At 36.2% G+C, this 15099-nt stretch overlaps 1 protein-coding gene across 2 annotated transcripts in view; it reads left to right on the top strand.

The window, feature by feature from the left end:
- MAP3K7 (mitogen-activated protein kinase kinase kinase 7) overlaps positions 1 to 15099 on the top strand; it is a 70438-nt gene that overhangs the window by 1012 nt on the left and 54327 nt on the right. For both annotated transcript variants that reach the window (XM_034991430.1, XM_034991431.1), the window contains exon 2: positions 13085 to 13195. In XM_034991430.1, the coding sequence (XP_034847321.1) occupies positions 13085 to 13195 (111 nt within the window). The remainder of the gene's footprint in view (positions 1 to 13084; positions 13196 to 15099) is intronic.

Genomic DNA, 15099 nt, shown 5'->3' with positions numbered 1-15099 from the left:
TTCTTTATTCTGTATTAAGTTATCTTAGAGAAAGATAGTAATGTGCTTTTAACATGTTGTTTGTTTTCATATATACAGAGTAGATTGGTTCTAAGGACCACAAAATTTAGAAAAGTAAAAACTATATATATTTTAAAGATACACTTTAGAAAGTGTTAAAGCTTTAGTTGAACATAGTATCAGTTACCATTTATTCTTCATTTTAAAAATTTATTAAATATTTTGCAGTATATATGCCATAAAGAATACTGTGTATCCTATGTTATAGACTTTCAACGAGTTATCTCTACTCTAAAAATCCAAAATTATTTTTAGGCAGTGGCAAGCTAAAGTGGTGAGATAATTATCATTCAACAAATAATTTTTTTTTCTATGCATGTTTTGGGAGAAAATGGATTCCTTAATCATATCTTCTTATGGCATAAAGTAATCATTGAGAACAGCCTCATTTTACAAGGTAGCATAAACAAGGCCTTTGGAGTTAGAAGGTTCAATATATCAGGTATACTACTTATTAGCAGTGTGATTTGAAGCAAGTTTCCTAACTAATCCCTTTGAGCATTATAGCTTTATTCCTTAACTATAAAACAGGGATAATAATTTCTATTTAATTTTATCTGTATACTTCCTTATTAGGCAATAAAATCAAAACACCCAACATGGTACCTGACACTTACTACTAGAAAACTGAGTTCCAGAGAGGAACAGTGACCCTCTTTAAGGTCACATGGCTAAAAGAAGGACCCGTATTTTGGAAAGAGGAGGGAATTTTTTTTTTTTTTAAGATTTTATTTATTTATTCATAAGAGACAGAGAGAGAGAGAGGCAGAGGGAGAAGCAGGCTCCCTGCCAAGCAGGGAGCCCGATGTGGGACTCGATCCCAGGACCCTGGGATCATGACCTGAGCCGAAGGCAGACGCTTAACCATCTGAGCCACCCAGGCGCCCAAGAGGAGGGAATTTATTTGCGTGTATGGGATGTGTGTTTTCTATTGAGGCTATGATAAATTCCTTTTTCAGAAGTGGATAGTTGATCCGCTTTCATGGCTAACTTTCTTTTTTAAGAAAAATTCAATGAGTCAGTATAGAAGAATTGCAGTTTTTAAATAAGCATTTACGTCTACTCTGTGGCAAACTGCTGTACTTGTAGACTACAAATTGTTATATAATAATAACTTGTACTACTAAATGCTTTCACAGACTTAAATCATTTGATTCTTACAACCTTCATTTTCTCACACTACTTTCTAAAGCATTTTACATTATTGCCTTTTGGAAGAATGGAAGTTACTGAGGGGACATTCATCATTTTACTGCTCTTTGCAGAAAGCTGTTTAACTTCTGATGAAGTTTTATGTTTCTAAAGATTTTTCTTTCAGTTTAGATATTGTTTCAACCTTTCTTTATTAGTATACTTAGGACATTCCTGAGGAGTAAATTTTTGTTTTCAGATGAAAATTTCTAAAATTAGCTGGTTATTTAGTTTAGTTTTCATTTTTTAATACCCCATTTATTTTCACTTTAAAGATTGAATTTGGACCTTTCTAATGTTGAAAACATTACATAATTCCCATTACATTTACTTGCACACATTAAAACAGTGTTATATAATCCAGAGTACTATAGGCACTCAGTTAATAACTAGTTCTCAACTTAGATTTTGCTTCTAGATTAAAATCAAAAATAAGAGAACAAAGAAAATGACCAGAAACAAAAAGTATTTTACATTGCTTTTAGTATTTTAAATAGTACAAATACATTGTCTATAAATAAAATTATATTCTGTATTTCTTAAATAACAATGTAATTGAAGCAGCATTATATTGATTCAGTTAGAAACTGTGTAAGAAAAATACTCCAACCACAGACCAAATATGCAGTCATTTAGTAGATATTTTAGTGCATCTTTTTAAGGCATCAGCTGATTGTAATCCTTACATTCCTAATCTTATGACTCAGTAATACCAGGGCTGCACTTCCTAAATTCAGTTCTGATATCAAATTATGTGAGGTCTCAGCCTCAGAAACCAGAGACCTCAAATTATGTGAGGTCGCAGCCTCAGAAACCTTAAAAACTTTTTTTTTAAGCCACCTAGTTTTTACCATTCTGGAAGAGAATGTTAGAATAAATTGTGAGGTATGTACATTGAAGACTAGGTTGCAAAAAATGGTAAAGGCAGTGTGATGTGGTAAAAAGTGTATTGGGCTGGGTATTTTAAAAAATTGAATGTCATACTGATTCTACCATAATATTTTCTGTAGCCTTGAGCAGGTAACCTAGTTTTTCTGGGTGTCTGACTTCTCATGTGAAATGAAGGATTAAACATGATCATTTAAGGTCTCTTCCAGTTCTAAAATGAAAACACATTCATTATTTTCAGTATTTTTGTTCTGTTTCCACAGTAAGCTCTACATGATCTCTTGTGGAATGTAGTTGGTGACCAACCAACCCTGGTTAGGCAGGACAAATATCCCCATTTTACAGATATTGACAAATGGTCATAGAGTTTGATTTACTAGAAACCTCATGTCTAAGTAAATGGTAAAGCTGGGAATCGAATTTGAGATTTCTCACTCATGAGTTAGTTGCTCTTTCTTCTAGATATACAGTGTTGCTCTAGTTCTTTTTGAAGCACTCTGACCAAACCTTATTCTGGGAATGGAGAAACAAAATACTGATTTTCTTTACAGTGGTTGGTCCTACACATTTAATGAGCATTCTCTTCTGTGTAGAATACAGCTAAGATACTGTGGAAGATGAATAGAAGAATGCTAGGATTCTCTTGAAATGTTTGACTTATTGTGAGACTAGAATAAACACAGAACAGTTAATAATTAACATTTTCAGAACCATGAATTTAGAACTGTGGCTATAGATAACCGAGCACTGAAGCCATAATTTGAAAGTAGGGTTAAGCACAGAAGACTTCATTGAATGGAAAGTAGCTTGAAACCAGATTTTGAATAAGGTAAGCATCATAGATTGGTAAAGGCACAAAGGTGAATTGTCTTTGCACTTGTTCCTCTGCCTAGAATTCTCTTCCCCCAAGAACTTCACAGGGCTGGCTCCTCTCACCAAGTCCCACCTCAAATGTTTATTCCTTAGGGAAACTTGCCCTGAGTAACCTAGATCTTCGTCAGTTCTGTTGTTATCCTTTGTGGCACTTAACCAGTAAGCAAAATTGTGTATCCCCCAGCAAAATGTAAGGTGCCTTATTCACACTTGTAAACACCAATGTGTAGAGAACCTAGTTTTTCTATAAATATTTGTTGAATGAGTAGTTGAAGTTATCACTGCATAATCATGTGGATTTAGTGCTCATCCAGTTCTTTTATACTGCATGTGATAAAACCAGAGGTTGCAGTAAGTATGTGATTTGGCTAAGGCAGCATTTAAACTAGAAATCTGATTCTCTATCCAAATGTTGATTCCGTTATACTCCATTATACCTAGCAAATAAGTTTGTTTAGCAGGGGTTTTAAAAATGCTGTAAAGGGTAGATGCTATAAGTAAACCATGTATTAGTGTGCTTTCACTAAAATCCTAAAAAGACCCTCTTTGGCGTGGCTGCTTTTTAAAAGGGAGACCCACAGTGCTGACATAAAGTGTAAAATGAGCAAGGCACATATAATCACTACAGTATTTATATGTTGTTAAGCTTCATTATAGAGACCCAAACGTTTTGTTTTAAAGGGAAATGTAGAAAGAACTTTGGCAATGATGTATATTTTGTAGTTTTAGAAGTATATGGGCAACTGATAATGGAGAAAAACCTTGTTTATAGTGGCCTGAAAAAAAAACTGAGTCTATAAATGTGTTAGTATTTAATTGTGGATATCCAGAATTATTAATAAACTCTTCCATATGAAACTTAATGATCATTGGTTTCATTAGAAATCTGAAATTGGGGCGCCTGGGTGGCTCAGTCGGTTAAGCGACTGCCTTCGGCTCAGGTCATGATCCCAGGGTCCTAGGATCGAGTCCCACATCGGGCTCCCTGCTCTGCATGGAGCCTGCTTCTCCCTCTCCCACTCCCCCTGCTTGTGTTCCCTCTCTCGCTGTGTCTCTGTCAAATAAATAAATAAAATCTTTAAAAAAAAAAAAAAGCTGAAATTGTTAGCAGTGAAGAGATAAGCACACTATAACTTATATTGTGTGTGTGTGGCTTAAAAGATGACATGGGCATATTATTTGAAAGAAAGGCCTACTAACTGGGTCAGATGTCTATGGCAGGTTTTAAAACACTGCGTGAAAATTCAAAAGTAAGTTTGAATAATCAAAGCTTTACTTTTATGTTATCAACCCTGTCTTGTCAGCAGATGGGAGTTCTGCTCTGCCACAGTTTATTAATAGATATTGAAGTTCTAAGTTCTGAAATAGTTGGAGGCTCTAAGTTCTAATGAATAAACGTAAGGTCTATGCTTGTTCTGTCATGTTCCATATTTCTAGCCAGAGCAGTGGCAGCATAGCCAGGGTCCATTCACATAGTCCACCAAGCAGGGCCAAATCAAAGTGACAACTATAGTCACTGAACTAAAAATAACATGAATTGGGGACAATTAAGAAGAATTATTTCATAGTAAATTAAGAGCATATGGGCATCCTTTTCCATTTTGTATAACTTAGGTGGGTTTTTTGTTCATTTGTTTTTATTTTTTAAAGATTTATTTGTTTGAGAGAGCGAGAATGAGAGAGAGAGACAGAGTACATGAGAGGGGGGAGGGTTAGAGGGAGAAGCAGGCTCCTCGCCGAGCAGGGAGCCTGATGTGTGGCTCGATCCAGGGACTCCAGGATCATGACCTGAGCTGAAGGCAGTCGCTTAACCAACTGAGCCACCCAGGCGCTCTGTTCATTTGTTTTTAATAACATGACTTGGATGAAGGAATAGTCTTTCATCCTAAAGAAATTAGTTATTAAAGGAGTTGCTTTCTTTAAACACACACACAGAATGAATTCTGATTTTGATATTTATGTTTTTTAATATTAATTGCATGGAAATATTCACACTTTCATATTCTTCTGTTCCATTTTTTACTTAAAAATTACATTTAAATCTGCTTTACTATATGAAACTAAAGTTTTGGACCCAGAACCTAGAAGACTACACCACAGGGGGAAAGATGCATATCATAAGCGAATTAATCTAACAACATTTTAATTTAGAAAACATTCATAAATTTAGGAGGAAATATTTCTAAATTAACTTCCCTTTTAAAACCAGAGTCCTCTTTGCATTCCTCTGTTCTATTTTTACAGATGAGGGATTGTGAAAAATATCTAATATTTATTTCTGGGTTTGCCATTTTGTATGGATGTGTGTGATGGGGGAGATAACTTGTAATTTGGATGTGTGCCCTTTTTTACACACTTGCTGAAAATTGGTCTTTGGGGAAAGCAGTCATCCAAAATAATTGTTAATGATAATGTGTCAAAGAAACTTATGTTATTTGGATATGAATGCAATCCAAAAAGCATATTTGATTTGTCAACTTGAATTAGAAATTTGGTAGTAAGTAAAAAGTGACTTCCTTTCCTTGTTTTGTAATTTGAATATTAGGTTTTTCATTGTTTACCTCAGTTGCCAATGTGTATCAGTTTGACATCTATGCCACTCATTTATACTGACCTACTGTATGTCAAGAAAAACATTGGGTTGCTCACAAGAATTCCCCTTTTCCTTTCTTCATGCCCAAGATGGCCTCTTAGTGCTCTGGACAACTTTCATAGATAATATCAACTGGTCTCTGTGATGGCTTCCACCAGAGTATTTTGTTTCACTGTTAATTATGTTTTTAATATAACCTAAAGTTGTTCTCAAACCAGAATCACTTGAAGAGCTTATTAAAACACAGATTGCTGGACCCTACCCTCAGACTCAGTACTTCTGGGTTGGAACCTTAGAATTTATATTTCTCACAAATACCCAAGTGATGCTGATGCTTTTGATCCAGAGACCACACTTTGAGAGCCATTGAATTAATGCTTTTGCTGTTTTTGCATTTGCTTTCTTTTTAGAAGTCTTCCCTTGGCTTCTTGTGACACTCTTCTGGTTTGCCTGCTACATTATTGACTGTTCCTTCCCAGTTTTTGCTGGTTCTATCTCCTCTGTGTTCTAGATGTTGAAGTTCTTCAGAACTCAGTTCCAAGGCCCCATTATTTAGATACTATTTTTTTGGTAATCTGACCCAGTTGATTGACTAGAAATAACCAACTAAATGCTGTTATTTAGTTGCTAAATGTGTTATCTTAAAAAAAAAAAAAATCTGCTTGCTCCATTCTTTGTTTTCCTTCATTAAGCTGTTGCCTAATCTAGACATTATCCTTGATTCATCCCTTCTTTCCACCCATCCTGCTGTGTGCAGACCATCAGCAAGCTCTTTGTTTTTTTTCTTTTTAATTTGAGACAGAGAGAGAGAAAGAAGCATAAGTGGAGAAGGAGGAGCAGAGGGAGAGGGAGAAGCAAACTCTCCACTGAGCAAGGAGCCTGATGAGGGGCTCAATCCCAGGACCCTGAGATCATGACCTGAGCTGAAGGCAGGCGCTTAACCACCTGAGCCACTCAGGTGCTCACGAGCTCATTTAACCCTAACTATCAAACATATCCCAGATCTGCCCATTTTTCTGCACTACCATCAGTCTTGTCCTCACAGCTACTCTCTCTTGCTTAAGCTGCGATAATAGCCTCCTATCTAGTCTCTCGATGTATTCTAGCTTCCCTACAATCCATTTTTCATGTAAGAGCTAGAATGATTTTTTTAATAAAAATCATATCACATCTTTCCTTCTTAAATTCCTCCTGTTGCTTCCCATTGCACTTAGACTGAAATCCAAACTCCTTTTTGTGATGCAGAGAGCCATTCAGGATCCAGACTGTGCCTGTCTCTTCAGGCTTATCTTGCATCACTCTTCCCTTCTCCCACTATGCACTGCCCCCACCAAACCCTCCAAGTGTTTCTCTAGGTCATCACTAAAATGTTACCTTTCTCAGTGCAGCTTTACAGGACTACCCTGTTTAAAATTGGCAGGGTGGGTAGTGCATACATGTGTGTACACACAAGATTTTTCTCCTTTTCTTCTTAGCACACTTGTTATTTACTAAAATATATGTGTTTTCTTGTATATCTTGCTTCCTCTTGGTTTGTCTCTCTCCACAAGAATATAAGCAGTAGGAACAAGGATTATGGTTTATTTCATTCACTTCTGTATCTTGAGTGTCTAGGATACCACCTAGTCCATAGATGGAGTTCAAATATTGTTGAATAGGGAGTGAGGGATTATTTCCACCCTTCTTTAGGGCCTTCACATTACTTGTTTCTTCTTCTTTGATTGGTTCCTTGTATCATTCAGATATCAAGTTAGTAACCTTCTCAGATGGCCTTGCATACTGTCCATCCCAAAGTTTCCACTAGTCTCTTTGTCCTGTCATCCTCATTTTTTGTTTTCTACATGGCATTTTTTTGCAATCTGATATTTTTCTCATTCATCTTTTTGTCTATTGACTGTCTTCCCCCCCCCCCCACCTCCCTTCATTAAAAGCACATTCCATGTAGATCAGAGCCTTTGTCTTATTTATTGCTGTATCTCTGGTATCCTAAATCATAGCTGGATATAGTAGACATTCAAAAACTACTGGTGTAAGGAGTAAACAAATGAAGTTCATTATTCTCTTGGCATGAACCTCACCTTTACCCATTTTGAAAGGAGAACTTAACCTATTTCTCTCTTGTTTACTGACTAGGCCTTCCCCCTTGGCTTTCATTGATTCTCCAAAACTCAGCTGAGCTCTGCATTTAGCTCCCTGTGTTTGAGTTATCTACCATCCCACAGCCTGTGATGATAGGTTCCAACAGTTTGCTCTACAATAGCCTCCTTCCAACAGTTCAGAAAACTCTAATTTTCAGTTGCCTCACTTTTCTCTTGGCAAGAGTTTTTTGTATCATTTCCATGTTCTCTTGGGGCTGAGAGAACCTGAGTAGGGCCTCCCTTTGTCTGTCTCCCTTGCGTTCTCAATCATCTGTAGCTTCCCTTGTTAGCTAAGCTGCATGAGGCTGCCCTCTCTTAGGGATCTCTTTGAGAAGTGGGAGGGATAAGTCCTTTCCGCCCTCAAATCCCTAAACCTATCCTGAATCCCTAAGCCTATCCCTGAAGGGGAGGGGGTGTTTCTTCAGCCACTATCACAGACTCACCTTTGGCTCACTTCAGCTGTTAAGTATTTAAAAAATTATTTTAACACTGTTGTTTTGTCTTATTATTTCTCTCTCTCACAAGGTTAGTTCTTTATCTTTATTTCTTGTTACTCTTAATGTCTCTACATTTATGCCTTTTGAGAAAATGGGAGGTTTTTTTTATACTGCATTCTGAATGACCAAATAGTATATTTCTTATATATATTTGGCCTTTTTCACAGTTCCTGGCCCACAGCTCCCAAAACCCTCAGAAGTTCCTAAGTGAAGAGAGATATAAAAATGTTTCTCTCTCTATCTCTCTCTCTCTTTCTGTTATGTTAATGAGGCTACTTTTGAACCCTACCAAAGGATGGGAGCTGGTGCTAGGAGAACCTACTTTGTGATTAGAAGGTTGGAACTTTCAGTTCCATCCCCCTGACCTCCAAGGAGGGGAGAGGAGATAAAAGGAGAGAGGCTGGAGGTCAGATCACTTGCCAGTGACCAGAGATTTAATCAATCATACCTGTCTAATGAAGCCTCTATAAAAATCCAAAAGAACAGTGTTTAGAGAACTTCCAGGTTGGTGAACACGTAGAGGTGCTAGGAGAGTGGCTTGCCTGGAGAGCTCACGGAAGCTCTGCACCCTTTCCGCATACCTTACCCTATGGTTCTCTTCATCTGGCGGTTCCCGAGTTATATCCTTTGATAATAAACTGGTAATCTAGTAAGTAAAATGTTTGAGTTTTATGAGCCATTCTGGCAAATTAAGTGACCCCAAGGAGGGAGTCATTGGAACCTCCAATCTGTAACCATTGATTAGAAGCACAAGTGACACCTGGGCTTGTGACTGGCATCTGAAGTTTGTGGGAGGAAGGGGCAGTCTTATAGAACTGAGCCCTTAACCTGCAGGATCTGATGCTATGTCCAGGTAGATAGTGTCAGAATTGAACTGAATTATAAGATACGCAGCTGGTATCTGAGCATTGCTTGGTGGTGTGGAGAAAGTCCCCTTCATTCACTGGAATTGGCGATCAGAATCATTAGATACACAGAAATTTAATTCTTTAAGCATTGACTCTGTGCTTCTAACGTCACTCCTTTGAATTTATAGCAGTTATTTTTTTTATCATGCATTTCAGTTTATGTATACAACCTTTAGATATCTTATACTTTCTTTACTATCATTTTGTATCTGTTGTTTCACTATATATGTGAAGTATCTTATAGCCCTAACATGAGTGGAGGCTTCTTAAAGCCATGGGCCCTCATCTTACATGTATATGCCTGTTTTATATTTCAAAGTATTCCCAAAAATTGCTTCCTTAAGCAAATGGAGGAAAGTTTATCATATCCTCATTTGTCCACATTATGTTCCCATGATTTTAAGTTGAAAATTCAGACTCAGCCATTATCTCAGCACTAGATGGCACTTGTGGATCACAACTAGTCATACAATACCTAACAGTTTTTATGACAAGTGAATGATCCACAAATGTAATGTTTGGAATTCCTGCATGGACGTTCCTGAGAATAGGAAAATGAAACAGGAGGAGACCTACTAAGTACCAGTTGCTGTGAGGTATTTTTAAATACATGGTTGAAGAATATTTTAAATTCATAATCGTTATCTCATAGTAATCTCAATAGATAGTCTGGTCTCCATCCATACCTTCTTAGCCTAATGTTGCCATAAAGTTGAAATTTGTTTTAGGACCTGTTTGCTATTCATTATGGCTAATTGTGAGAGAAATGAGTAATATAGCTCCTTACACTGATTCATACCTAACTCTAAGCACTTATTCTTTTGTAGGATTTAAGAGAATGCATGGTTTTGGCTTTCTTATGAACCCTATAAATATCACGGAGGACACTGTAAGCATCTCCCTTTTACTGTTGAGAAAACAGAAGCGCAGAGATGTTAATCTCCCCAGCATTAATAGCTAATAGGTAGACAGAACCTATATTCAAACTCAAGTCTGTTGGGGTTTAGAGCCCAGATGTGCTCTTTCCCTTACTCTGGTGGTGCCAGGTTTAGCCAGTACCCATTCATGTTAAAGTAACTGGATGACTAGTGCAAATGACTGATGTTGGTTTCTTTCTCTTACAAGAGGTATAACTCACCACCCAAAAACAACCCAATTAAAAAATGGGCCAAACACACGAACAGACATTTCTCCAAAGAAGACATACAGATGGCCAAACAGACACATGAAAATATGATCAACATCACTCATCATCAGAGAAATCAGATATAATGAGATATCACCTCACATCTGTCAGAGTAGCTAAAATCAAAAACAACAAGAAAGACCAAGTATTGGTGAGGATGTGGAGAAAAAGGAACCCTCATGCACTGTTGGTGGGAATGCAAACTGGTATAGCCACTGTGGAAAACAGTACAGAAGTTCTTTAAAAAGTTAAAAATAGAACTACCCTGTGATCCAGTAATTGCACTACTGGGTATTTACCCAAAAAATATGAAAAATTAATTCAAAGGGATACATGCCCCCCCCCAGGTTTATTGCAGCATTATTTACAATAGCCAAGATATGGAAGTAGCCTAAGTGTCTATCGACTGACAAATGGATAAAGATGATGTGGTGTGTGTACGTGTACACACACACACACACACAGGAATATTATTCAGCCATAAAAAAGAATGAAATCTTGCCATTTGCAACAACCTGGATATAGCCAGAGAGTATTCTGCCAAGCTAATCAGTCAAAGACAAATACCATATGGTTTCACTCATATGTGGAATTTAAGAAACAAAACAAACGAACCAAGGAAAAATAAAAAGACATACCAAGAAACAGACTCTTTTTTTTTTTAAGATTTTTATTTATTTGACAGAGAGAGACAGCGAGACGGAACACAAGCAGGGGGAGTAGGAGAAGCAGGCTTCCCGCCGAGCAGGGAGCCAGATGCGGGGCTCGATCCCATGACCCTGGGATCATGACCTGAGCCGAAGGCAGATGCTTAACGACTGAGCCACCCAGGCGCCCCCAAGAAACATACTCTTAACTGTAGAGAACAAACATGGTTACCAGAGGGGATGGGTGAAATAGGTGACAGAGATTAAAGAGTACACTTACCATGATGAGCACTGAATAATGTGTAGGATTGTTGAATCACTGTATTGTACACGTGAAACTAATATAACAGTGTATGTTAACTATTCTGGAATTAAAATTAAAAACTTAAAAAAATACTTAGAGATGACAAAATAAAATAGAGAAGCATGTGTTAATGCATGAAAAGTGCATAGACTAGTACCTGGTACATGGTTAACCATTTGGGTAGTTTTATACATTATTTAACATGAGAAATATCCATACTGCTTTGTGTAATGTATGAAATAGAATTTGAGCTATGGCTAGAGTAGCCATACATCCCAGTTTCAAGCTACTGTCCTGGTAGTTATTAGCACTTTCTTCTTACTCTAAAAAGAGTTCTGATGTAAATATACCCAGCTTTGTTACAGAAGAGCTTTGTGCCCAGGGATTTGTTCTTGTAAGTTTGTCTAAAGTGAAAATTTCTCCGAGGAAAGATAACTGGTACTTTTCTGACATAGAATAGAGATATATGTGTGTATATTAGGATCCTTAACATTCTGGTGTTAAACTGTCTGGCATCAAACTGCTCTTTACTAATATAGCCTTGGACAAGTTAGTTTACTTTAAAACTAGGTTACTTTATCTGTAAAATAAGAATAGCATTAGTACCTATCTCCTGTGGTTGTGTAAATGAGGTAATGTATCTAAAGAGAGAGGTAGATATTTCACTTAAGGAAAAAACATTGACACAAAGTACTTAGATACATTGGAAGCTGAAAAATTGGAGTAGATGACACTTAACTAAGATCCTTTACAGTTATAAAAATCTAATGATTTTGTTTTACAAGGATCAAAGCTGTTCTTTTGTTGATTTTATTTTACGGCAAATTTCAAACATATGTGAAAGTAGAAAACATAGTGTGAGAGAGCAATGAACCCATGAGGTACCCATCACTTAGCTGTCAATAGTAATACAACATATGGCCAATCTTTACTTTAGAACTTTCAAAAATAACTTTAATGAGATATTTTACATATCATAAAATTCATTCACTTGACCTGTTTAGCCATTTGTACAAATTTACCAAGTTATGCAGCTATCACCATAAATCAGTTTTCAGACATTTTCATCCCCTTAATTAATATTCATCCTACCCATTTACAGTTAATCCCAGTTTTCACTGTCAGTACCAAGCAACCACTGATCTACTTTCTGTTTCTATGGATTTGCCTTTTCATGTCAATGGAATCATACAATATGTGGTTTCTTATGTCTAGCTTCTTTCACTTAGCATAGTGTGTTCATCCACATTGTAGCATGTATCAATTAGTAGTTCATTTCTTTCTCTTGACGAATGTATTCTGTTGTATAGGTGCTACCATGTTTTGTTTGCCTTCACAGTGGCCAGTCTTTTATCATCTGTATTTTTATCCTTTCACCTCCATTTCATACCCCTACTGAATTATTCAAAAGCTGTTTTTAAATAGCTTAAAAACATTGATTATATGTTCTTGCTTTTTATATTTATTTTCCCAAACATCATCTTTCTATCCTCTCCCTCATCTTGTCTGTTTTAATTTGTTTCCTTGCTCCAAGAGTCTTTGTTGTTTGTTGTTTGGTTTTACCTGACAGTGAAGAGCTGTCTAAACCATAAACTTTCAAAAAGATAGAGATAAGTTCATTTCATTATTTCTTCACTTTAATGAAACTTTATACTTGCTCGGTGGCAAATCCAGATAGTGGTGATTTCTAAATCTTTTAATAAGTCTTTCACGTCAGCTTCAGTGTTTATATGTTGGGCAGGATCTATTTATTTCTGATTCTCATGGGTATTTTTGTTTTTTGTTTTGTTTTAACTCAGGTTGTTGGAAGAGGAGCCTTTGGAGTGGTTTGCAAAGCTAAGTGGAGAGCAAAAGATGTTGCTATTAAACAAATAGAAAGTGAATCTGAGAGGAAAGCTTTTATTGTAGAGGTAAGTTGAATTGTTGTTTCTAATATATAATTCTTTACCTAAGATACTCTGTGAATTTAATATTATGAAAAAGTTGTTTCCCAGTTGTCATTTCTCTGTATACTTGAACCTCAGCAATTTGGTTGAACCAAAGATAATGCTGTAGAAACATTTTTCATTCACACTCTTAATTCTGATTAAAAATTGGGGGGGGAAGACTCTTAACTACATAAATGAATTCATCCCTGAATTAAAATACAGTCTCATCCGTGTAATTCAGATCTATTTCAAGGCATAGGATTTAAATTTTAAAATAGAAAGGAAATGGTATTCTCTCCCATTATCTAAAATTAAGAAGGGAAATTTTATGCATTCATTTTTGACTGAATATTTTTAGAAATTCAAATGAGATCACTTTACAGGGAAATAATTTTAAATTTAATTTTTTTCTCATTTAGCATGAAAATCTAGAACTCTGTTCTCTTACGGATTTGATGATGAAGGAGAATTCAATAATCAATAGTAATTGTATTGTCAGATTTATTCTTTATTAATTTTATACTATTTTGTATATTAGATGACGGCAGTTCCTTAAATTTGTGGGTTTTTTTCCTCATTGGCCAATGGATAAGTGGTCTTTACCTTACAAACCTTTCTGAATTTATATCTGTGATTGTATTTAATTATAACTTGCAAATATACTTTATGATATTTTTAAATGTATAACATGGAGAATGAAAACTTAGGATACGATAAAGTGGATTTTTGTAATTAATTGAATGAGTTGAGAAATGCTGATAGTTTGGGGTCCTCATGAAGAAAAGGTGATCTCTGGTACAGTGCTCCAAGAGTGGCCTCAGCCTTGCCTTATTCATGATTTTTGTTTATGGTTTAGATAAGGTCTAAAAGTGCATTGGCACTTTCACAAAACTAGCTAAAAGCATATGTGTTAAATGCTAAGAATTAGGAGTCAAAAAGATTATAATAGCTTGGATGAAAAAATTTTATCGAGGTTATATGTACAGGTAATTCAGATTCTCAAATAGTTCTCCACATAGTCTTATTTTAAAAACTTTAATCCCCTAGACCTCCTCCCATCAAGTTTTCTGCTTCTCAGAGGCAACTACTTTGAGTTCATCCCTTAGTTTTGTTTGGTGTCCCCTAATCCAGAGACTCTTTGTTATATCAAAGAATCAACCTCTAATTGTTGGGATGATAAAGAGGCAGTCACTAAACTGAAGTCAGGAAGGGAGAGAATCTGGTCTGCCTTTCAGCTAATCTCTCTGTTCCTTTGTTGGCTTATTTGCATAGGTACCTGGTACTACCACCAGTCCCAACCCTTTGGAGGTTTTATGAGCTTAATCTAGTTTCTGCTCACTTCTGCTCATTTTTTTTAAGTCTGCTGTGTCAGTTATTGCTAGTCATTTGCTTTCCAACTTCCAAAAATGTGTGCTGTTTTCTCATTTCACATTCTCTTTATTCTTCTGAATTTGTGCCTTGAAAAAATGCCTTTAATATCTTGGTGGGATTTGGGGAAGGAGCAGAAATAAATGCTTACATAAGCTGCTATCCGAACCTCAGTGCTAAACCTTTAGAAGATGAAATATAATAAATATATGTTTGTGTATAATAAATGAATATAATAAATAGCGATATTAATTGTTGTGTTAGGACTGAAAATACACAAATGTTCACTGTAGAGAAATACAGCTTTCTAGTAGCATATAGTAAAAAGGTTTACTTTAGTGGACTTCATATGAGCCAGCAGTATAGTGTGGATAATAGAGAAGAAGAGGAAGAGAGGGGAAAAGAGAGGAGAAGAAAGAGAGTAAGGTGCAGTTTGGAGGGACACATTAATAGAAGTTTCAAGTGTAGAGCAAGAGAGACACAGTACAGCCAAACCTCTCACTGACCTTGGTGTGATT

The sequence above is a fragment of the Mirounga leonina genome, unplaced genomic scaffold (assembly GCF_011800145.1).
Source record: "Mirounga leonina isolate KUSES-001 unplaced genomic scaffold, KU_Mleo_1.0 Mir_53, whole genome shotgun sequence".
Taxonomy (NCBI): Eukaryota; Metazoa; Chordata; class Mammalia; order Carnivora; family Phocidae; genus Mirounga; species Mirounga leonina.
This window is presented reverse-complemented; position numbering and strand designations above follow the sequence as displayed.